The following is a 23588-nucleotide window of genomic DNA, read 5'->3' on the forward strand; positions in this document are numbered from 1 at the left end:
TACCTCCCTCAAGCTTTAAATATGCTTGGTTCATCCTTCCTCCGTTCGAGGCTTCCGGGCGCCTCCACTGAAAATTCCGCTGGCCCAGTCTGGCTGAATAAACGAGTGACGCCCCTTGTGCAAAAGCTCTCCTACAGAGCATGCCTCCATCCTATACATACGATCGTCATTGTCGCAATTTTTGCTAGTACGACTTATATCGGTCTCCTCGAGAGCAGCCTATTCAATGTTGTTACATCAAGCACCGTGGAAGGGAAGGCGGATTGGCCTTCATTACTGGAAGGCAGCCGTCAATTGAGAGTCAGCAGTGAGACGGATTGGAAATGGCAGCAGGCAGATGCGGACACCTCGATTTCTCCGGATGCTGATCATCTGGCCCTGATGACTTTGGTCTTCCAAAACTCGTTGACCGCCAATTCCCCGCAAACCTCGGTACCAATCCCTCAAAATTTATCGGTTACGCCCCTACCAGCAACTTCATCTCAGGGTACTACTCTTGTATATTCAGTGCCATACAGCAATGCTCCAGAGTTCCTTGTCCGAGCTCAGGAATTCCCCAGTGCCCTTTCCGCACTGGAGACTGAGAAAGCCCACGATGGACTTGAGGCAGACTCGACAAAGGAGCAGAAAAAGTGGATTATGAAGGCTGCAAAGGTCGCTGGGTCGCACGCTGGTTTACGCAACTGGGCTTCGACCGCATGGACTGAATTCGTCCACCTGATCAAGAATGCCGAGACCCTGGACATTATCATTATGGTGCTGGGATATATTTCTATGCACTTGACGTTCGTGTCGCTGTTCATCTCGATGCGTCGCATGGGTTCGCACTTCTGGCTGTTTGCAACGACCCTTTTCTCGTCGGTTTTCGCTTTCCTTTTTGGATTGATTGTGACCACGAAATTGGGAGTACCAATGAATATGATTTTGCTGTCCGAAGGTCTGCCATTCTTGGTCGTTACCATTGGTTTCGAGAAGTCGATTGTTTTGACCAAGGCAGTACTATCTGCTTCGCTTGAATCACGCAGGCCTCAAGCCCAGGAAAAGAAATACGGCATATCACCAAACTCCATTGGATACGCGGTGCAGGTTGCGATCAAGGAGAAGGGTTATGAGATTCTTAGGGACTACGCGATCGAGATCTGTATTCTGGTTGCTGGTGCTGCATCTGGTGTTCAGGGCGGACTTCAACAGTTCTGTTTCCTGGCGGCCTGGATTCTGGCCTTCGACTGTCTTCTCCTTTTCACCTTCTATACGGCAGTCTTGAACATTAAGCTCGAAATCAACCGTATCAAACGCCATGTTGCCCTTCGCCAGGCTTTAGAGGATGACGGCGTCAACCGTCGCGTGGCTGAAACCGTTGCTCAGAGCGACGAATGGCCAAAGGCGGATGATGCGGCCGGAAGCACCGAGACAAATATCTTCGGACGAAAGGTTCGAGACAGCAGCATCCCCAAATTCAAGGTTCTGATGGTTGGAGGTTTTGTCATCATTAACATTCTCAACCTTTGCACCATTCCCTTCCGGAGCGGCAAAATCAACCGGGCTTCTTCAATTATTCCCGACTTTGCTGGAAATAGCGTCGTTAATAGTGTATCCTCCCTCCCAATGGATCCCTTTGAAATCGCACCCAGCGCTTTGGACGCCATACTCTTGTCTGCCAAGTCTCAGGAAAAGGCGGTAGTGGTCACCGTCCTTTCACCTATTAAGTACGAACTTCAATACCCCTCTGTTCACTACGCTATTCCATCAAGGGACCGGAACTCTGTGACTGATGATGATGAGCTTGGTGACTATGGAATGGGCGGTCGCGTCGTGGAGGGTGTCCTGAAGAGCTTGGAGGATCCTGTTCTATCGAAGTGGATAGTCGCCGCGTTGGCATTGAGTGTGATCTTGAACGGATATCTCTTCAATGCAGCAAGATGGAGCATTAAAGATCCGCTACAAATGCCTCCACACCACGCTGTTGACGCCAAAGAACTTGAGCAAGCAGAGAAATTCAACAACTCGACCTCCGTGCCTTCACTAAAGCTCCCTGCTATCGACCCAGAGGCAAATGACCGGCTTGCACCTCCGACCCCAGCTACAACAGATGATGAGGACGAGGGTCTCGAAATGCGCCAGGCTGAGCCAGAAGGTCAACCTCCCCTCCGCCGAACACTTGTCCAAATGGAGCGCTTGCTTCAGGAAAAGCGTGCGCCTGAGCTCACTGATAGCGAGATTGTCGAATTATCCATGCAAGGCAAAATTCCTGGCTATTCTCTTGAACGGACTTTGAAGAACACTACCCGTGCTGTCAAAATCAGACGTGCCATCATCTCAAGGACTCCTGCTACTACTGAGACGACAAGTCTGTTGGAGAAATCCAAACTGCCATACAATCACTACGACTACGACCGTGTCCTGGGAGCTTGCTGCGAAAACGTTATTGGTTACATGCCGCTTCCACTTGGTGTTGCTGGCCCTATTGTTATTGATGGACAAAGCTTCTTCTTGCCTATGGCTACGACAGAGGGTGTCCTCGTTGCTAGTACAAGCCGTGGCTGCAAGGCAATCAATTCTGGCGGCGGTGCAGTCACAATCGTAACTGGCGATGGCATGACCCGTGGTCCTTGTGTTACCTTCGAAACCCTCGAACGGGCTGGCGCAGCCAAGGTGTGGCTGGATTCAGAAATCGGACAAGGAACAATGGCCGAAGCTTTCAACTCTACTAGCAGGTTTGCCAGGCTACAGCACATCAAGACAGCACTGGCAGGAACAAATCTCTATCCTCGCTTCAAGACTACCACTGGTGATGCTATGGGAATGAACATGATCTCCAAGGGCGTCGAGCATGCCTTAAGCGTCATGCGCGACAATGGCTTTGATGATATGCAGATTATTTCGGTCTCTGGCAACTTCTGTACAGACAAGAAAGCGGCTGCAGTCAACTGGATTGATGGCCGTGGAAAGAGTGTCGTGGCAGAGGCCATTATTCCTGGCGAAGTCGTGCGGAAGGTCCTCAAGACTAGTGTAGAAGCCATGGTCGAACTGAATATCGCTAAGAATCTCGTTGGCAGTGCTATGGCCGGAAGCATTGGAGGTTTCAATGCCCACGCCGCAAACATTGTCACCGCTATCTTTTTGGCTACTGGTCAAGATCCCGCCCAGAACGTCGAAAGCAGCAGTTGTATCACACTCATGAAAAAGTAAGTTGTAGAAGCCTTACTGCGATTAACTAGATTACTAACGTGGGATTACAGTTTGCGCGGAAATCTTCAAATCAGTGTTTCGATGCCTTCTATTGAAGTCGGTACCCTCGGAGGAGGTACCATTCTGGAGCCGCAAGCCGCTATGCTGGATCTATTAGGTGTCCGAGGCTCCCACCCCACAAACCCAGGTGACAATGCTCGAAAACTTGCACGCATTGTTGCTGCTGGTGTGCTTGCCGGTGAGCTTTCATTGTGCAGCGCCTTGGCAGCTGGACATCTTGTGCAGAGCCATATGGCACACAACAGAAGTGCTCCGGCGACTCGCAGTAACACCCCAGCGCCGAGCGGTGCCCAAACACCAGTGACTGCGGCGATGACCACCATGCAGGAGAGGGCTGGGCTGGCTATGTCACCGGCAGCAGTTGCTCGCGCCCCCGGAGGAAAGAAGTAGTAGTATATAATCAGACAGGATATTGATTCGCATGGGACGGAGTTTGGAATAGCGCCGTTGAAAAATTTCTAGAGCAGTGCACAGCGTCGCCTGCATACTATCAACTTGAGCAAAAATCATACAAACGGTACATATTTCGTACCGACATAAAACCTATAATTCGGTCTTTTATGGCCGTGTCTCTCGTGGGTCCGTGGGGGGTTTGGGCAAGAGAACATGTAGATTCTTAGAAACAATACAATACAACCAATTTTCTTTATAATTACAGTACTCTTGTGCTCTATGCCGCACGTATAGAAACCTGCGGGCTATCCTATGCTTTAATTGGGGTATTCCTGGCATTATATCAAGGATTTTGTTGCCTGTGAATTTGATTACATCTGTTTCTTCACTTTTTAGACCAACTCCGACAGCAGATTACTAGGCTTTGATGATCGCTCTGGACAATTACCTCCCGCTCACCAAAAGAAATTCCAATCATTTGTTACAACGTCCCTTAACCCTTACACAGCTCGGAGTCCCGATTCGGACGATAAGGCTCATCACGTGGAATCCTGGCCACGCTTGCAGGGATCTGTCGGTCTGAGCTTCCAAAAGCCGCGATGTGGAAAGCTCTAGAAGCTACAAATGCGGTCTTGAAAGGCAGCCTGATATATGGACCTGAATTCTTCATCTTTTCAATTTTAAGTTCAAACCCACATCAGATCTAGTCCTTTATACCCTCTACTAGAATTCAAGCACCAACTTCAATAATGGCGGACGAACTTAAGGCTCTTGGCAACAAAGCCATTGCAGAGAAGAACTTCGACGAGGCCGTGTAAGTTGTGTTCCCGCTCCGTTTAGACTTTCAGCGGAAAGTGGCACCAAAGGCGGTTCTGAGCCTAAAGCCTTTACTCTCTCACGGACTTCTCTCTGACAAATGCTACAGTGCCAAATTTACGGAGGCCATTGCGATAGAGCCAGAAAACCACATCCTCTACTCGAATCGGTCTGCTGCCTACGCCTCGAAGAGAGATTACGAGAACGCGCTGAAAGATGCTGAGAAAGTAACCACGATTAAACCAGACTGGGCAAAGGGATGGGGACGGAAGGGTGCTGCTCAACATGGATTGGGGGATCTTGTGGGTGCGCACGATGCGTATGAGGAGGGGTTGAAGCTGGATCCAAATAATGCGCAGAACAAATCTGGTCTTGCTGCTGTTAACCGCGCGATTGATGCGGAGGCTAAAGCAGGTATGTACACGAACTCTATGAGATATGGTACGTGCTGATTAGGACTGTGTTAGATGGTGTTACCGGTGATCCAAGTGGAGGACTTGGAGGCATGTTCAACGACCCACAACTCATTCAGAAACTTGCGGCCAACCCCAAGACGAGCAAGTTGCTTGCAGACCCATCGTTCATGGCAAAGCTTCAGCAGGTTAAGAACAACCCTGGCGACTCCCAGGCTATGTTCTCAGATCCTCGAATGATACAGGTCCTGGGCGTGCTCATGGGTGTGGATATGGATATGATGGGAGGCATGCCAGGTGGTGCAGGTGCAGGTGGCGATCCATCGTCGGCACCAGGAGAACATGAGGAAGATGTCTCCATGCCAGATGCCCGAGCTGCTCCCGCAGAGGCCCCAAAACCTAGAGAGCCGGAGCCGCAAGCAGCGCCAGAACCAGATACTGAGGATCAGGAGAAAGCCAAAGCAAAGGCCGCGGCAGAAGCTGAGAAGGCGCTCGGTACGCAACAATATAAGAAGAAGAACTTCGATGAGGCAATCACACATTATAGCAAGGCCTGGGAGCTATACAAGGATATCACCTACCTAAACAATCTCGGTGCCGCTTACTTCGAGAAGGGAGACTACGATGCTTGTATCAAAGCTTGCGAGAAGGCAGTCGAGGAAGGTCGTGAGATCTACGCCGACTTCAAGATGATTGCCAAATCATATGCGCGTATAGGATCGGCTCATGAGAAGCAGGGGGATATCGACACGGCAATCGAAAATTACAAGAAGGCGCTCACGGAGCACCGTACCCCTGACCTTGTCAACAAGCTCCGCGCAGCTGAGAAGTTCAAGATCGACAGCGCAAGAGAGGCATACATCAGCCCAGAGAAGGCCGAGGAGGCTCGTGAGTTGGGCAATGCCAGATTCAAGGACTCGGACTGGCCTGGTGCCGTGGAAGCGTATAGTGAGATGACCAAACGAGCTCCTGAAGACCCTAGAGGCTACAGCAATCGCGCTGCTGCATTCATCAAGCTTCTCGAATTCCCAAGCGCCATTGAGGATTGTAACTTGGCGATCAAGAAGGATCCTAAGTTTATCCGCGCGTATATCCGCAAGGCGCAGGCGTACTTGGGCATGAGAGATTACTCGAAGTCTCTAGATGCTTGCACGGAAGCTGCCGAAGTCGATGAGACGAAGGCTCATGCGAGGGAGATTGAGCAGCTGCAGCAGAAGGCGTTGTCCGCTATGTATGCTGCGAGAGAGAATGAGACCGAGGAGCAGACGAAGGAGAGAATTCAGAGGGATCCTGAGGTAAGCAAATAATTTACAGTTTGATGAGTGACAGCATCTGACTAACTCAATTCAGATCTTGGGCATCATGCAAGACCCTATCATGCAGAGTATCCTCCAACAAGCACAGTCAGACCCAGCTGCGCTCCAAGAACATATGAAGAACCCCGGTATCCGGGCAAAGATTCAAAAGGTATATCCCAACACATCCCCATTCTTAAAAACACACGTTCTAACTATCGCAGCTCGTCGCCGCTGGAGTCATCCGTGTTGGCAGATAAGTACTGCATAATCCGGACTAGTTCTGCCACTTGAAACCCAAGCAACTGAACTCTTCCAGTTTATGTAGTACCCAGGTGCCATGAGAGCGCGTAGCATAGGACGCCCCTATTTTATATGCTAGAATGGTATTTGTCTGCTGATGAGATACGACATGATGGACGAGGCAAAGCAGCGAAACCCTTCCAATAATACAGTGTATTCTAGGTGCTTTTTACTTTTAGCGTAATCATCAATGCATGGCTATGGGATTTGTGTAATCGTATGCAATTTCCACTAGTGTTATCATTGTTCCTAAGTGTAATTTAACGCCATGTATCCGTGGAATCTCCCCATCTCTAGCGCGGATTATTTGATAGTAGTATTAACGAAGTAAGCCGTCTTTGGCTTTGACGCTGATTCCCGAGGCTAGGGGACGAAGTATCCTTATCTTAGGACAAACCATATTTCACATAGGAAGATTAAAGTCCTATCTCGTGGTGACAGTGACAGTAAGAGACGACGAATATTCATACGATTCCCCTTTCGTAACCTCCTCGACCGGGCGATCCCGAGTGAGATTGAGCTGGAGATAGGAGCCGGCCTATACAGGCGATAACATTGTTTATTTATTACGAAGTACCCAACCAATGCCGACGAAAGGATAAGCTTCTGACGTTCTTGGTTGTTGTAAGAGAGCACTTGGCAATCAACAAGAAGCGAGATCACGTACAGGGGAGAGGTCTCACCAACTACCTTGGCTATTGGCTTGTCATCAACCTTATCGAACGTCACTACTTCGTACGAAGTATCAGAATGCCAAACAAACAACTGGCACTAACTATCATGGGGTATATCCCCTGGCGATGACTAAAACGACGCCGAACAAGCTCAATTCCATCAGTGGATTAGGGCATTCCTTATCTCGAGATCAGCTCGACACGAGATACGAGCTCCGGCCTCAAATACCGCGATGCCGAATACAGCACATTGTGCCTACCGATAGGGGGTTTGCGACTGCTAGAAGCAAGCCGGAAAGCAGCACGAGCAGATTCACCGAGCAATGAGAGATGAGGAATCGTTAGATCCTCCAGTCCCTCTAGAGCGTTTCAGGAGCTACCCTCCTTGGGGCGTCCACAGAGCTGCCTCCGGTTCAAGCATATCGCCACCCCCGCGAGCAGACGGAAGGACATTTCCCTCCTACACCAGCTACATTAACGAAGTCTTGTTCATTATTATATAAAAACCTCATTCATTACACGGCCGATTTGTCTTGGCAACAACGCTTTCATTATCGCATGAGTAGCGAGCGCAAGTGCTGCTCCAGTGTTCCAATCTTGCGACCGAGAAATTCTGCGCTTTTTCTAGCTTCTTCTGACCAAGTTCAACCAGCCAGTGCTTATCAGGTACTTATCATCCACTAACAGATATCTCAACCCGATGTACCCGACCACTAGGTAACGACGGTCTTGCGGGTGAATCCACAGCCAAACCGTTTTCGTCCGCAGTCCGCTGCGGTCGCAAGCCGCCCCTCCTTTTGCTATAAATCTTCCTTGTCAATTATCCCTGTTGTTCTTTTGCCGCTTGAGGCCTATCGTGAATATAATACCTCGGTGTCGTCCACCCATGATTCTGGACTTGATGAGGGCGGACATCTACAGTCAACCTTCAGCAGCTGCCTTTGGAAAAGAGCACAATGGTGTCGTGAAGTCTTTTGCTCTAATACTCGAGAAAGTCCCAAGCAGTATATCCCCACAATAAGACTTCCCAAATCCTCGAAATGGGTCCTTTTTCAAAAAACCACGCAATCGAAGACGTCGAGGCGCTGCCATCCGAGAAGCCGACATACGAGAATGACAGCGGCGAATATATCCCTGATGACGGCGCTGTCCACGCAGAGGCCTTCGTTGTGGGAGAATCTTGGTACGCGAAGGCGCAAAGATTCGCAGGAAAACTCGGTGTTGAGCAGCGGGGTATTGAGCGTGTGCCCAGTGATGAGCGTACAGATTCTAGCATGACCCAGTTTGGAACGCTGGTATGCCTCTTGGATCTTGAGATGAGAACAATGCCGATTAATTGCATCTTATAGTGGCTAAGCGCAAATATGGTCGTCTCGTCTTTTGCCATCGGGGCGCTCGCATATCCGATCTTTAATCTTGGATTCATTGATACGATACTGGTCATCTTCTTCGTCAACCTCTTAGGAATAACTCCAATCTGTTTCTTCTCAACTTTTGGCCCTCGATTTGGATTAAGACAGATGGTGTTGAGCCGTTTCTGGTTTGGATATCATGGTGTGAAGCTCAGTGAGTCAACCCCGAATGCAGAAAGGAAACCGACCTCTGACTTGGAGAAGTTGCCCTGTTCAACATCCTAGCTTGTGTTGGTTGGTCTGCTGTAAATGTCATTGTTGGCGCGCAGCTTTTCAATGCAGTCAACGAAGATATGCCTGGGTGGGCTGGTATCCTAGTGATTGCTGTTGCAACACTCGTTATCACTCTTTTCGGTTATAAGATTGTCCACACATACGAGCGATACTCTTGGATTCCTTGCTTCATCATCTTCCTGATAGTCTTAGGGGAGTTTGCACACTCTGGGAGCTTCCGGAATATTCCCATGGGGGTGGGAAAGTCTGAAGCTGGATCTGCTCTTTCGTTCGCTGCATCTGTATATGGCTTTGCCACCGGATGGACGTCTTATGCTGCCGATTACACCGTGTATCAACCTGTTGGTCGCTCCCGCAGATCCATCTTCCTTTGGACATTCGCAGGACTCTCAATACCCCTTGTTTTCACCCAAATGCTTGGCGCCGCAGTTGCCACAGCCATGTCAATTGACGATGGAAGTAATGCATACAAGGATGGCTATGATTCGTCAGGAATAGGCGGTCTTCTCGGCGCTGTTATTATCCCTCCCCTTGGTCGATTCGGCGAATTCTGTCTAGTCATCCTAGCACTCTCCATCATCGCCAACAACTGCCCCAACATCTACTCCGTATCGCTCACGGTTCAAATGTTTGCTCAATCGACCCAGCACATCCCTCGGTTCCTCTGGACACTTATTGGCACAGTCGTATACGTAGCAATTGCAATCCCAGGTTATGGCCATTTCGAATCCGTGCTTGAGAATTTCATGTTGGTCATCGGGTACTGGCTATCCATTTATGAAGGGATTTCTCTCTCCGAGCATATCTTCTTCAAGCGCGGATTCAGTGGTTATAGGCCTCAGGATTATGAGGATGCGAGCAAACTCCCTCCTGGGTTCGCTGCTATCCTTGCTTTCTGTATTGGCGCGATGGGTGCCGTACTCGGGATGGCTCAAGTGGTATGCTTTGCCCCACCCTCTCAGCCCCCCTTCCCCACCCATCTTTGGGCTTTTCCGAATCTGACGTGCTAATTCTGAAATCTTTAGTGGTTCACCGGCCCCATCGGCAAGCTCTGTGGAGGCGACTTCGGAGGTGATGTAGGTTTCGAACTTGGTTTCTCCTTCGCTGCGGTCTCATACTGTATACTTCGGCCTTTTGAAAAGAGATACTTTGGTCGGTGAAATTTAAATACCCTGCTGTCTTGATTTGTGGGTTATATAGGTTAAATATGAAATTATGAATTGCTTTTGGAAGATGCTGGGTCATATACCCGCCGTTTATGTGCATATGCTTACCAGAACGTCGTACGCGACCCTTATTTTTTATATTACTCGGTTCTCCTAGGGACTTCGAGTTACTATTTATATCTAGAGAACTGCCCCGGTAGCATGCTTTGTTACTAAGCTATTATTTTTCATTTATTCACCATTTGCAAGAGAAACTTCAGTGTTTTTATTTTCATTTTATTTAGCAGCATAAACCACGCGCTATATTGTGTTATAAGCAAGGACAGCCAGCAAGCATAAATCAAATTGGAACGCCTCTTATGTTGCCTGGTATCAATCTAATTTCCCCTTATGCCCGTATGCCCCACCATCCTAATTCCTAACGCCATCCTATTCCTTAACGCCAACCATGTTGTTTTCCAGGTATCAAATCATGCGGAAAATGCTCGAGCTTGTCTGCGTCCTGGCAGGAAGGGTTGGACGACTGGCACGCCGGTGATGCCTGGCTTGGCTTGGTTGGTGCCAGTGGCCTTAGATGATGTAGCTGCGCTTTCGTTTATGCTTAGTTTTGGCTGTTGCGTTTGGGGGGCGCTGGTTGGGGCGGTAGAGCGGTCAACGGTCTTGGTGACTGTGACTGTGACGATGTTGTCAGCGCCGGCGGCGCTTGGAGCGGCCCCGTTGGGCTTTTGACCGCCGGAGGATTGCTTAGGTTTGGCAGTTCCGGTCACAGTAGGTGTTGAAGCGGCGCTTCCGTTTGGTCCAGATGAAGGTGCTTCGCCTGAGAAAGGTTTGGCGGCAGCTTGGAGAACGGGAACGGCTGATGGATCTACCAAGAAGGAAGTTTTGAGTTGGGCTTCGATGGCCTTGGACTTGATGTCTTGCTTGGCGACGAAGGCACCGGCTGCTGGGACGGGATTGGAGGTCATGCTGATGTCAATGCAAGCCGTGTAATCCTCGGGAGTGATGATGGAGCCGGTCTTTGGATCCAGACTTGGGAATTCCCAGACCCAGTAGAGAGTGTACGTGCCAGTGGTTCCGGCGTCGGCGGGAAGCTGAACATCGGTTTGGCAGAGTACCTCGCCATCTTCGGGGCTCTTTGATTTTCGGAAAGCGGAGTAAGCATCGTTGTTGCTTTGGTAGCACTGGCCGTCATCGAAATAGCGAGTTGCGAGGAGCTTGCCACGCTTGTCACCTCCGGTTCCGTCTGCGTTCCAGACTCTGTGGATGCCGAAGTAAGTATCGTCATTCGATGGTTGCTTTGTACCGTACACAAATACGGTTCCATTTCCTGCGGGTCTTGTTGGTTGTGGTTGTGTGCCCTTTGGAAGGCCATCATTGGTCAAGGTAACGTGCCCATTCTCTTCGTACTGTATGGCGATGAAGTCTTGGGGTGCTGCCTTGAGCATGTCGAATCCTGGTGTCTGATTTCCGATCTTTTGACTGGCCTTGCACATCGGAGATGTCTTGGGGATATTTTGGCCGTTGAGTTCGTAGACCATATCTTTATTTGTATCAACGCCGGCCTTTCTTGGGGAATAGCCCCGTTGGTAGCCCGGTGCGCCGACGAAGGTACCGTTCGATGCGATGAGGCGAAGCTGCTCTGTCCACGTATGGGCTTCGGTGATTGATGCGCAAGCCAGCAGCACGAGTGCTGCGAGGCCTGCCTTGGGGTTGAGTTGGAACTTCATGATGTTCCGTTTTCCAGGTGTAGGTTTTGCTGACGCGCCTGCAAGTATATGCAAGTGCTCTAGAGAGGTATCGATCGTGGAGTGCTTTTTGGGTGTTCTCGAATAGCGTGAATGTGATGTTATCGAGTGTAGAAGTTGGGGGATATGTATTTGTCGTCGAGAGGAAGGAGAGGATGGAAATAAGCAAAAGTTATTAAATAGAGTAGACGTCCAGCGTGAACAATAGAAATAGCCAGCCAGCGCAGCTGGAGAATAGAATGTATGTTATTGAGAACAATGGTATTGTTAAGGGCGGTGATTGCCTTGTTCCATGATTGAATAGGTAGAAGGATGGCGGACAATAGCAAGCAATCAACGCGGGTGAATAAGGAACAAAGACTCAATCAATTCAAAGGATATACACCACAGTTTTGATTAAAACAAGAAACATCGCACAAAAGCAGACAGACCACACCGGCCGCCATTGAAACAAAAATGGCCAGACTCAAACAGTGCAACAGACAGAACTTCTGTCTTGGAATGCTGTTGTCGACTCATCGGGGTCTTTGTACTTGAAGATGAGGACGAGTGAGTAGGCAATCGACATCCTATCGTGGGGTCTTAGCGAGCATTTCCAGGTTTCGGATCGCCTTGCTGGGGGTTTAGCCACCTCGTCGTCCCGGGGCCACAACCATGCAACAGCAACTGCAGCCGCCGCTCAACTTCAAACGTCAACGAGTCAAAGCCGTCCAATCTACCAAGATGAGATGGGATACTGCGGTACTCGCGATCCAGAGTTCCAGGCACGGCATCTCTCTGCCATCCATTGGACGACGCTGCCGGAGCGTGGCGCGTCTCAACGACATCCGCGACAGCCACGCCCAGGAATACCTTTCGCCGCGTACGAGTACCGTTCAAGCGCGTGTATGAAGAATACTCTGAATCGTGTCACCGGCGACTGACCAGTGTGCTGGGAACCAACCCAATTTCGAGGAATATATTTCCTCGACTGTCCGCCCTTCACCGAAAACACAGAGCTCAAGGCCCGCGACCACCAACGCGTGATGGACAAGCAGACCGAGTTGAAAGGACCTTGTCCCGCCGCCTCGACTCTGGATAATTGGGACGGCTCAAGGCCGCTGTACCTATGTGGGCGAAGGGTGTGCGATAGTTGTCTCAGGCCTCGTGGACACGGGAGAGATAGACTCCAGAGAGGCTCTGAGAGAGATCTCATGATGATTCATCCGAACTTGAAAATTCGCGGGTGTTCATGCGATATTAACGTTCGGCCGTGCCCTGCTTCCAACACATGAGCTATCGCAATGCGAGACAATCGACAGGGAGTTTGATTCTGTGCAGAAGCAACATCGGCATGTTTCTTGTTTCAGATCGTCGTGGGTACACCACGGTATAAACGCTCTCCATTAATGGGTTCGAGCGTGTGTAGCCTCCTCCCACTTTTGAATACAACACTCAATGCCCCTACTACCCAGAAGTCTGGAAATAGAGGCTGAATAGATAAATGGTGGCACACTTTGTCGGGACTGGTGAGGCTTTTGGCCGCTATAGGTACCTCTGGCAAACTAGAGCATCAAGCTTGATTAGGTACCACACAGCTTTATGGGTTTATGGGTAGAAGACACGGGAATGCCAGATTCCGAATTGGCACGGCACAGGAAACTCAAATCATTGCATATTGAGATCGTGAACCTAAATAGGATGACCTTCGGGGGTTAAGTCAGGAAATAATGTTTCCCGCAATAAGAAGTCGATCAGTTTCGGATCTCGTCTGCTTAGAGGTAAATGATAGAAATAACTCTAAACAATCAAAGATAATCAAACTATTTTAATAAGGTATAGCAACGCCTTAATGTGTTTGTCCAAACCATCATTGAGGGTAGGGTCCGTAGGGATCTTCACTCTCACACCAGCATGTGACTTTTACTACATTCTTTGGAATCATAGATCTCGGCAAACCACATCTGTCAGCAACCTACGGACGAACATCATATTTCATCTCATTGCGAAGAACTGGCTTTATGCCGTCCATAACCCTTGACGTTACACAGATCGTTTGAAGTTGTGCAAATCCCCCGCTCGTATATCAACCTGAAGCTCCCTAGGTCCCCGCAGTCCGTGCAAAAGCCCAGGGTTCTTGATCGCGACGACTTACCCCGGATTCCAAGAGAGAAAAGAGGCACGTATGTATCCTTGATGTTGCAGCCAGCAGTTAAGCGTATGGCGATAAGCTTAGAGCTGCCGTAGATCGGACTCGGTTTCCAAGTCTTGGTTCTTGGTCGTGTACACTTCCACTTACAGAGTCACGCTACAAGCAAAAGCCGAATAGCCATCAGCAATATGCTAGATAAGCTTAGAGCTAATCTCAGGGTTGCCTCCCCTGGGGAAATCCTTCTGTTCCTTATCAGTCAAAGTTGATGTCACAGTCTCTCAATATTCGACGTTCTTTAATTTGGACTCAATGCCTCGAAAAGAACCTTTGCTGATGGATATCCAAGGTTAGGCCCGAATTCCAACTCTTCATTTTGAGCGGATAATTATTCTACAACATGGATGCCTCCCCTAGTACAAGCTTCATTAGCAGGCGCATCAACAGCTCGACCTTCGTCATCATTGAAGATGACGAGTATGGCGAGCAACCGTACATATACGTGAAATGCTATCCCAAACACCTCGTCATCACGGACACGGGCTGCAACTGCGCTCGATCTCCAAAACGATCTATCATCTCACTCCAACAGTACATAGAGACCTTCCCTCTCTCCAACGAAGGAAACAGCATTCTAAATCCAAAAGGAGAAAAGAAGTACATCATAATCTGTTCTCACTGCCATTACGACCACATCCTCGGAATTTCCCAATTCTTACCTACAGAACCAATTATCATCGCCTCCGAGTTCGACAAGTCATTCATACTAGACGACCTACCAAGAAACTCTCTGTGCAAATACAATAACATCCCCACCCCTGAATACACCATATCCCACTGGGCAAAGCATATGGAGTATTTCACGCTCCCAGGTTTCTCCTTTCGTATCCAATTCCTCCACATCCCAGGCCACACCCCCGACTCACTAGCCTGGTATGATATCGACGAAAACCATCTCTACGTCGGCGATACCTTCTACGAGCGGAAGCGACTCACGCCAATCCCAGAACTCCCAGATGATGAAAACCAGGACCCCGGGTTTCTAGCCGCGCCAGGAGCCATCATCTTCCCCGAGGAAGGGGGGGATTGGATCCAATACATGTCCTCGCTAGATCTCCTCCTCTCCTTCGTCCTACACCAGAACGCGCAATTGCGGCGAGGGGCTGGGTTTGCCCATACCCCGATACCGAGAGTTAAAGCTGGGTGCGGACACCTGACGTATGATGCAGATGCAGAGCATATGATTCTTGAAGTAAGGACGCTGTTCGAAAGAATTATTGCGGGCACGGTTTCTGTTACTGGAAGTGGGGAGGTGAGAGGTGTGGTACATGACTATTGGTTGGAGAACGAGGAGGCGAGGTTTAGTGTTAGGGCTCCGAGAAGGCTTGTTGAGGAAGCTCGGGAGCATTTCCATGTCAAAGGTGAGAAGGATTAGGTTGCTTTGCCCTGACCTTAGTTCGAAGAATGAATTGGTCACGGATAGCAGGTAACACTGCAACCTATCTTGAATCTTTCTTTCCAAGTAAACTTAGCTACTAGTATCTCTTGTTATACGGAGTAAGGAATGATGTATTTCCTCTCTGAAAGGACCTGAATAACCAGCCTACGGAAACACACATACTGAGGAACTAGAAACTATAACGCACTTCCATAGAAGCCATAGAATGGAATCCCTTATTCCTTTCAGATGATGTATTCTAGGGACGGAAGCTGTAGGTGCTCCTGTCGTGTGTAAATTCAAGTTTCGATGCATAAGTAGGTAGTTCAAAAACAATATAGACCAACCCTATACCCCATCTTACCTAACAATCAAGTTGGTTGAAAACAGCAACACCTCAATACTATGGCGTGAGCAAAAGCCTTACGTTTTCTTGGGATAGGATATTGTTCAATGTAATGAAAATCAAGGCACGGTTTGGGGGAAATATTGAACTAGAGCATAGAAGGCCTTGGGGAATGTATGGAGCAAGCAGACTGCTTTCCACAGTAACCCCGTAAAAAGAAAAATTGAATGATGAAAAGCGGCAAGTTTTCAAAGACAGTTGCTTGCTTGCTCCTGGTATATATATCCCCTTAAATGACACATTTACTTTTAGCATCCCCATAAATCCTATCTGGTCTCTTCCTCGGTATGTAAACAGCCCCTTGAATGAAAAAAACAACCAAATACAAAGTACTTTGGCTATCCTTAATCTATTTTGACAGGGCGGAAAAATATGAAATTAGTAAAGGAAATATTCCGGTAAAAACGCAAGTTGTAGGGGAATAGATAGGGAGTAGTGATGGGATTGAAATATGGTGATTGGAGCAGGTAGGTGGATTTTGCACTTCTAGAGATACTTGTAGAGTTGTGTTGTAGGTCTGATGAAAGGGGGTGGATTTAGAAGGTTGAGCAAGGGGTACTTCGTGATTGTGGAGCGATGGAGATTTGTGTATTGGAAGAATAAAAATAGTAATACAAGAGCTGCATGTTACACATGTGTCTTCTACAAGGGAAACAAAATCATATGACTGGTTTGAAAGTATGTGGGATTGTGGAGAAAGTAGGGGTTTGCAGATAACACGGGCTCATTCCAGCATTAGGAGTTAGCCAAAACCCACTCGTTCACTCTATATGGAAACATGCGAAAATAGATAATAAACCTTTACCATAGCAATAATAGGAATTGCGCACCGGAATACCCGTTTAAGGAAATTTCCTTATTTTTAGAAAGTATTAGTGGACGCTGTTTCGCTAACAACCGGCCGGCGTTTGATCAGCCGGAGGGGCAGTTTCGAGATTCGCGACATTCTCCCTAATCTTTCATGATCACGCGCTTGGCTCCGATTAGGGTTTTTTGCTTTTTTTTGGAGGAAATAGTTGATAGAGAGAGGCAGTACAGTGGTGGGGGATTTACATCTCCCCGCACTGGCTGATAACCATGTCTAGATTGGGCACGTCCTTCCCTCGATATCCCGTCTTGGTGTTCTCCATCTTGCGTACGACATCCATGCCGTCGACGACTTTTCCGAAGACGACGTGTTTCCCGTCGAGGAAAGGGGTGGGGACCGTGGTGATGAAGAATTGCGAGCCGTTGCCGTTGACTCCTGCGTTCTGTTGTTTTGTGTGAGGATGTGTGTAGCGGGAAAAGGGGGGAAGCCTTTGATAGAGGGAGTGGGGGGGGNGGGGGGGGGGCGATTGAGAAAAGTAAAAATAAACATACAGCCATGGAGAGGAGACCCGGTTCCGTGTGTTTGATGTTGAAGTTCTCATCTGGGAATGTTTTCGTTCCGTAGATACACGTCGAGCCCGTGCCATCTCCGTTGATGAAATCCCCGCCTTGACACATGAAATCCTTGATCTGCAAAACAAACACCAGTTGGTTAGCACATCTCGAGCGGGTAAACAATCATATCGATAGATGGGGGACGAGGAGGCGTTCCGTACAACTCGGTGAAACTTGCTCCCTTTATATCCCTGTGGCCGGCCGAGATGGTTCTTCGTCTCGCCCGTGCAGAATTGGCGGAAGTTCTCGGCGGTTTTGGGAACCACATCCGCGAAAAGCTCGAATTTCACCCTTCCAAGTGGCTCTCCTGGATAGGTACTATTAGCCTTTCGATACTGAAGTGGGTTGGGTTCGACGGTTTGGGTGAGTGATGTGGATTTGCATCACGTGATTTGGAGAAAATTGCCAGAACGGGCAGGAAAAGGGATGTTGACGGCCACAATCTAGCATTGTACTAACCGCCGAGAGTAACATCGAAGAAGACACTGTAGTGAATGATTAGCAAAGGGCGATCTTGATCTTGCTATCTGGAACAAGGTGTATCCAAAGGGGGGGCATACAGGGGATTTCCCGATGCAGGGAGTTGGGTGGGCGCCATTATTGTGTGTATCTATTCGGCCCCTTGGTATGACCCGGTTTGGTGTTTTGTTTTGGTTTGCTCCCCCTATTTCCCAAGTCTGTTCTATGTCTCGGTGACCTCGGCTGCTCTCTGGCCGATGGGCGCAGATGTGGGATGATCAGCAGCACTCTTCAGGAACTGAAGCCACGGAGGAGCGTGATCGGCAAAAGCCGCGTCTTGCTATGAGAGCAGAGAGAGAGAGAGGCTCAGCGAGGTTGCACAAGGACGGGGTATGACGCCGACGAGGTTTGACTACATTGGGATTTGGCATTAGCAGAGGTCGTCAAATAAAAAAGGGGACCAGGGGTTCGATTACGTCGCTCAGGGAAGGCGTGGCGTTGCGTGTCACGGTATCACGGTATCACGGCTCTGTGGTGCTTGTGATGTGTGGTGAGGGATGTGATGGGCTCTGCAGGTGTGGCGGCAGATTGGAGATAGCACAGTAACGGCCCTCGTTTGGAGACAAGCGGTGGACGATCGACCGCTAAGGTCGGATGGGGGACGCTTGAAGTTGTATTACTGTGCAGAGTGCAGAGACGACGCAGCTCTGGCCCCGAGGGCAATTAATTATTACTGTACAGAGGGAGTGGGCTGGAGAGAAAGCTTGATTGCTTGCCCGTCGTATATCGGGAGGATGATGTAGTGGTTAATTTGCGGGAGGATTCAGTACCAAGTCGAGGAAACTGTATTTACGTAGTGGCCGTGGCTATAGGCGCTTTCGTTATTACTCGTACTATGAGTGTCATTTTAAAAATACAAAATACAAAATATCCAGCTATGATCTTGCTCTATTTGCACTGTCATGGCTTTGCAGCAGTGCAGCAGTGTAGGAGGTAGTACTGCATATACTTCGTGCCACTGCAGCACTTCGTCGAGCGCTACGAGTCCAGCGCCCGCCAACCGGCTCGGCATTCGCTCATAGCGCTTCGGCTGTTGCAGCTTGCAAACCAACGGAAGGCCTTGCTGGGACCAGGCTCTGCTTTGGTCTGCAACTCTGTGGGAGGATCAGGTCAGTCGTGGTCGGGGGGAACAAAGGAACCGCTGCATGGGGAGATCAGCGGGTTACCAGCTAGTGCGAGTAGTGAGTGCTGTTCTCCCTGTTTGTAGGAGACTCTGAGTGGAGGAGCGGGGACGGATATGTGTGGGAGAGGGTGAGTGAATGCGTAATCGTGCGTGGCTCAAAGGGACCTGGGGCTCTTGGTGAGGCTTGGACTTGAATTGATAATCGAATAATTCGCATCGACAAAAGGTTATCAGCATCCGGATCCCAAGTGTCAAGGGCTCGGCGAAGCCGGGGGCCGGGTTCCGAGGGGGTGAGATGGGTGAGATGGGCGAACTTATAGGCTTCTAGAGCGAGATCATTACGTAGGACGAGGGCAATATCCCATATCCTCCTGCTGGTACTGGTGCACACATTGCGTGTGGCGGACATCGTGGTGTCCAAGAGCACCTTGCACTAGCAGCAGCACTATCACTTGCACTATCCATCTACTCCGTAAGGTATCAAACCAGCTACGAAGTCTTCGCATCTACCAAGGTATATACGCACTGGCCCCCCCCCGAGGCCGAGTCCGTGAGCGTCTTTGGAACCATCTTCTGCGTCTGCAATATATAGGAACCTTCCCTCTCTCGGCGTTTCTAGTAAGCTGTTATTGTTCTGGAACCTCTTGATCCGGTTCGACCGCTCGCAGTATCATAGCACTCGGCGGAATATACTGTGCATATAATAACAATACATCCACCCCCAACCCCAACCCCGACCCAACCTCCGCCTGCAACCTCCAACCTCCAACCTCCAACCGCCAACCGCCAACCTCCACAACCAAAACCACCACCACCACCACCACCACCACCATCTATTCCTCCGCCACTCCTCCTCCTCTTCTTTTAAACACGGAACACGAAACACTACACGGTCTCTATACATACTACAGTACAAGAAACCTGTCGCATTCTTCCGCTCCTCCCTCGAACCGCACCCGGATGTCGTCCGCGCCTCTCCTCGCCCGATTCTCCCAGCGGCCTTGAAGGTAGCCGTGGTCGTGCCAGCGCCAGCGCCAGCTCTGACACCCAGCAGCTAACGGCACCCCCCCAACCGTCTATTAACCGTCCAACTGTCAACGCAGCCCTCTCGCCCAGTCTCGTCCCCCCGCAACCATCCATTCCCCATTCCCGTTTCATTCCTCCCGTTGTTCACGACACCCGCCATCCCGCTCCCAATCCAGATCGTCGTGCAAAACACCACCGCCTCCAATCCTGACATGGTTGCCGCTGTCAAGTAGCCCGGCATCGTTCGTCTTTCACATCGTGGAACGACTTTTCGGGATCGAAACTAATTACCTGCAATCCCCCCATTGTCGCTGAGGCGACCCTATAGCTACTCCCAATGTCTTCCACGGTGTCGTCGGCGCCATCGCCGTCCCTCTCGCCGACCCCATCACCAGCCTCGACCGGCGGCGGCGGCGGGCCAACCAATTCACCCTTGCTGTTCTTCGTCGCATTGGGCTTCGGCGTCGTTTTTACGAATCTATGGTGAGGATTGAGGCCGTTGGATCGCTGCCCAGTGCCTGAGCTAACATGGTGTGAAGGATTATCGTCGGCGTCAAGTACTGCTTTCGCTACAATGCCCGGAACCGCGCGATCCGCAACGGCGAAGACGTCGACCCCATCAATCTGGAGAACATGCCTCCAAGGCCGCATCGCCGTCGGCGGGAAAAGAAGCTGATGACGATGGACGAGGTCAACGACCGATTCCCGCTGACCAAGTACAAGAATTGGGTGGCGTCCCGTGTCAGCGAAGGCCTGCCAGCAACGGGCGGCGTAACGGCACGGTCGAGTCGGGCGGGGAGTTTACGAGATGCGGATGGGGTTGTTCCCTCGTCGCCGGTGGACACCAAACACTCGATCAATACGAGACCGGCGACGGCCAATTCCGAGATCAAAGCCGCTGGAGTCACGACCGCTACCACCGAAGAGAAGCCCGTGGAGCCAAAACCAGAACCGGTGGAAGAAGTTCACAACCTAGAAGAGGTGCGCACGACTACCAGCACGGTTGACAAGCACCCGATAGTTGCGAGCGAGATGGACGATGACGACGAAGACGATCACATCCATACCGCCGTACCCCCAGAACTCCTAACCAACCCCGGAGATTCGTGTGCCATTTGCATTGACACGTTAGAAAACGATGACGATATCCGAGGCTTGACGTGTGGCCATGCTTTCCACGCTGGTTGCTTGGATCCATGGTTGACAAGCCGCCGTGCATGCTGTCCCCTTTGCAAGGCCGACTACTTCACGCCAAAGCCCCGCCCCGAGGGCGAGACGGCCGAAACAACGCGTGCGCAAAGGAGAAGAGATCAAAGAATGAACATGCCCCAACAGCCAACTACTTCTTGGATCGGAATTCGAGGCAACCCTCGTCTGATATTCCCATCTCGCTTCGGATCTCAAGTATATCCGGACCAACCTGGCTATGATGAGAGCCAGAGCCGTCGAGGACGACGATCTCGCAGACATGCTGCAGCACAGGGCCAATCCGGTACTGCAGCCCCTGAAAACACAGCGGCCGAGAATGTTGATACCACCTCCTCGGGACCCTGGAGACCTAGATTCACCAATCCATTTGGCGGAATGAGAATGCCTGCTGCCCTCCGTGTGCCGGGTCGAAATCGGCAACAGGCTGGTCAAGCGGAGCAGAATCCTACGGCAGAGCCATCGCCGTCGCAGCTTGAAGCTGGTATTGTTCGATGAACAGGGAATTATCTTTCAATCTGATGCTCTTCTGTTTGCGGTGTTAATGAGACACCGCTATATCACAACCACCATTTGAGATACCCCTAAATTACTCCCCGCTCCAATATCCTCGCCAACCTACACCCACACCCTGTACAAACCCTCGTCATATACGTACACGACCAGTTGACCTGCAGCTTACGATTTTCCAACTCACCATGCATTGTTCTTGTTAGTTTATTTGGCGTTTTAGCGATTGCCTGGGGTTTTTTTATTTGCGTTTGTCGGTTAGATGATATCGACATAACCCGCAACTAGTTGCGGAGGTGCCTCTGGGGGAAATGATTACTCTGCGTTTCCAGGAAAGAGAGTAGTCAAGGACATGGACATGGACATGGAATGGAAGGAAAAACTGGATGTGCGAGCATGGACGCCAAAGAGAAGCACATACCGGTGATGTGTATGTGGACCGCCGGATTAGGACCACCGGGATCTAGCGGATATGCTGAAGGTTATGAAATAGAGATTCAGTAGCTTATGCTGCTACTATTCTATAAAGAACCTATTCGAGATTTGTAAACATGTCTGATGTTATGTTCTTCTTGACTTCTACCGCCGTTAAAAGGCCCATCTACGACATATATGCAACTGGCAAGCACGTTCAAGCCTTAACCCACCTCCCATAACTACAAGTACCGTCCCTTCTGAAACCTACTCCCAAAATCCGACGCCTTCGCCAACATCTCCCTCTTTTGAACATGCCCCACCCTGCCCCCAAGCGCCATATCCTTCTCCCTATCAAACCCCCTCTTACTCGGATCATCCTCCTCCTCCTTCTGCCCACCATCCTTCTGCCTCTGGTCCGCCAAACTCTTCCCCCGATTCCTCTCATTGTACTCCCTAATCCTCCTCGCCGTCTCCTCATCCTCCTTACTCTCCATCCTGCCCGTCTTCGCCCCGCCCGTGGAATTCAACGATGGCTCCACACGTCCCAGAACCTCATCCTCTAACCGCTTCCGCTTCTCCTCAGGCGTCTCCGTCCACATGGAGCTGATCCCCCCGGCTGCTGCGGCGGCGCTTTTGGCGCTCTTCCCTGACGCGAATTTACGGTTTTTGAGGTTCGTGGGGTCGACTCGCGAGGACCGGTCTGAGTCCGTGGGCGGGAGAATCATCCATTCGTCGCGTTGCGGCTTGGTTGGCTGGGAGGCTTGGAGGCGTTCTTGCTGCTGCTCTTGCTCTTGCTCGTATTGCAGTTTTGCTGCGGCGGCGGAGCCTGGTGCTGGTGGGAGGGAAGGCCCGTAGTCGTCTTCCGAGTCTGAGTCTGAGGATTCGTCTGCATTTGCGGAGTGAGAGGGCATTTCGGAGAGGGGCGCTGGGGGTGGTGCTGGGCCTAGGACTCTTCTTTTGGGAGGTGTGCTGGAAGATTTGGATGTTGTTGGTTTTGGATTCGATAAGGCTGGGCCATAGCCATCGTCTGAGGAGTCGCCATCTACGTCTAACTCGTCTGGATTCTTCGTTGGTGGTAATGATGGCCCTACTACTCTTTTGGGAGGGCTTGTAGCAGAGGGTTTGGATGGTACAGACGGGCCGTAATCTTCTTCTGGGTCACTGTCTATATCCAAAGCGTCGGGGTTTGAGGTCGTTGGTGGAGGGGCAGGGCCTAGGATTCGTTTCTCTTTCTCCTGATGCGCGGAGGCGGCTTGGATCTTGTGCGGTGGAGAACTTGAATCTTCAGCATTGTCGTCGATAGAGCGTTTACGTTTTGCGAGGTGCGCGGGCAATTGGGGTCCTACGGAAGACATGATGGATGGTGTTGTGCTTGTTTATGAGAGTAGTGTTGGGTGGGTTGGAGGTTTAAACCAAAATAGAAATAGATTGGAGCTCCCTGCAAGTTACGTTCGTGCTGCATCCAGGATTCGCGTCAAGCTGTTGGATCCGGCTGTGCTTGCCTGTGCCGTTTCCTGTAACACCAGCCGAGTCTGCCTTCGTCACTTACAAAACCACTATACTGCCAGTTACACATTCATTATTAGGCCTGGGGATTTCCAAAAGTGGGATCTGAAAGCTTGCACTTTGACTCTATTAAACATTGGATGCGCCGATTGTACTACATAGGTACAGTAAGCGACTCCTCTATTAG

General features: G+C 50.2%; 8 protein-coding genes across 8 annotated transcripts; 5 read left to right on the plus strand and 3 right to left on the minus strand.

Annotated features, from left to right (window-relative positions):
- Positions 1 to 21: 21 nt before the first annotated feature.
- BP5553_02504 (3-hydroxy-3-methylglutaryl coenzyme A reductase) lies at positions 22 to 3639 on the plus strand (the record flags this gene model as incomplete). Its single annotated transcript, XM_032011127.1, has 2 exons — positions 22 to 3185; positions 3240 to 3639. The coding sequence occupies 2 exons, from the start codon at positions 22 to 24 to the stop codon at positions 3637 to 3639; spliced, it is 3564 nt and encodes a 1187-aa protein (XP_031875181.1).
- A 752-nt stretch (positions 3640 to 4391) lies between these two features.
- BP5553_02505 (putative stress-induced protein STI1) lies at positions 4392 to 6426 on the plus strand (the record flags this gene model as incomplete). The annotated part of the gene is made up of 5 exons (XM_032011128.1): positions 4392 to 4456; positions 4568 to 4872; positions 4926 to 6166; positions 6222 to 6338; positions 6391 to 6426. The coding sequence occupies 5 exons, from the start codon at positions 4392 to 4394 to the stop codon at positions 6424 to 6426; spliced, it is 1764 nt and encodes a 587-aa protein (XP_031875182.1).
- A 1757-nt stretch (positions 6427 to 8183) lies between these two features.
- BP5553_02506 (Uncharacterized protein) lies at positions 8184 to 9949 on the plus strand (the record flags this gene model as incomplete). Its single annotated transcript, XM_032011129.1, has 4 exons — positions 8184 to 8438; positions 8493 to 8709; positions 8760 to 9727; positions 9815 to 9949. 4 exons carry the CDS (start codon positions 8184 to 8186, stop codon positions 9947 to 9949), a joined length of 1575 nt encoding a protein of 524 aa, XP_031875183.1.
- Positions 9950 to 10425: 476 nt separating this feature from the next.
- BP5553_02507 (uncharacterized protein) lies at positions 10426 to 11682 on the minus strand (the record flags this gene model as incomplete). The annotated part of the gene is made up of 1 exon (XM_032011130.1): positions 10426 to 11682. The coding sequence occupies one exon, from the start codon at positions 11680 to 11682 to the stop codon at positions 10426 to 10428; it is 1257 nt and encodes a 418-aa protein (XP_031875184.1).
- Positions 11683 to 14228: 2546 nt separating this feature from the next.
- Positions 14229 to 15263, plus strand: BP5553_02508 (Uncharacterized protein; the record flags this gene model as incomplete). The annotated part of the gene is made up of 1 exon (XM_032011131.1): positions 14229 to 15263. The coding sequence occupies one exon, from the start codon at positions 14229 to 14231 to the stop codon at positions 15261 to 15263; it is 1035 nt and encodes a 344-aa protein (XP_031875185.1).
- A 1458-nt stretch (positions 15264 to 16721) lies between these two features.
- Positions 16722 to 17692, minus strand: BP5553_02509 (Peptidyl-prolyl cis-trans isomerase; the record flags this gene model as incomplete). The annotated part of the gene is made up of 5 exons (XM_032011132.1): positions 16722 to 16922; positions 17032 to 17169; positions 17256 to 17401; positions 17554 to 17579; positions 17655 to 17692. The coding sequence occupies 5 exons, from the start codon at positions 17690 to 17692 to the stop codon at positions 16722 to 16724; spliced, it is 549 nt and encodes a 182-aa protein (XP_031875186.1).
- A 2407-nt stretch (positions 17693 to 20099) lies between these two features.
- On the plus strand, positions 20100 to 21466 carry BP5553_02510 (uncharacterized protein; the record flags this gene model as incomplete). The annotated part of the gene is made up of 2 exons (XM_032011133.1): positions 20100 to 20245; positions 20302 to 21466. 2 exons carry the CDS (start codon positions 20100 to 20102, stop codon positions 21464 to 21466), a joined length of 1311 nt encoding a protein of 436 aa, XP_031875187.1.
- A 668-nt stretch (positions 21467 to 22134) lies between these two features.
- Positions 22135 to 23250, minus strand: BP5553_02511 (Uncharacterized protein; the record flags this gene model as incomplete). Its single annotated transcript, XM_032011134.1, has 1 exon — positions 22135 to 23250. One exon carries the CDS (start codon positions 23248 to 23250, stop codon positions 22135 to 22137), a length of 1116 nt encoding a protein of 371 aa, XP_031875188.1.
- Between the last annotated feature and the right edge of the window lie 338 nt (positions 23251 to 23588).

The sequence above is a fragment of the Venustampulla echinocandica genome, assembly GCF_003357145.1.
Source record: "Venustampulla echinocandica strain BP 5553 chromosome Unknown scaffold_0, whole genome shotgun sequence".
Classification (NCBI taxonomy): domain Eukaryota; kingdom Fungi; phylum Ascomycota; class Leotiomycetes; order Helotiales; family Pleuroascaceae; genus Venustampulla; species Venustampulla echinocandica.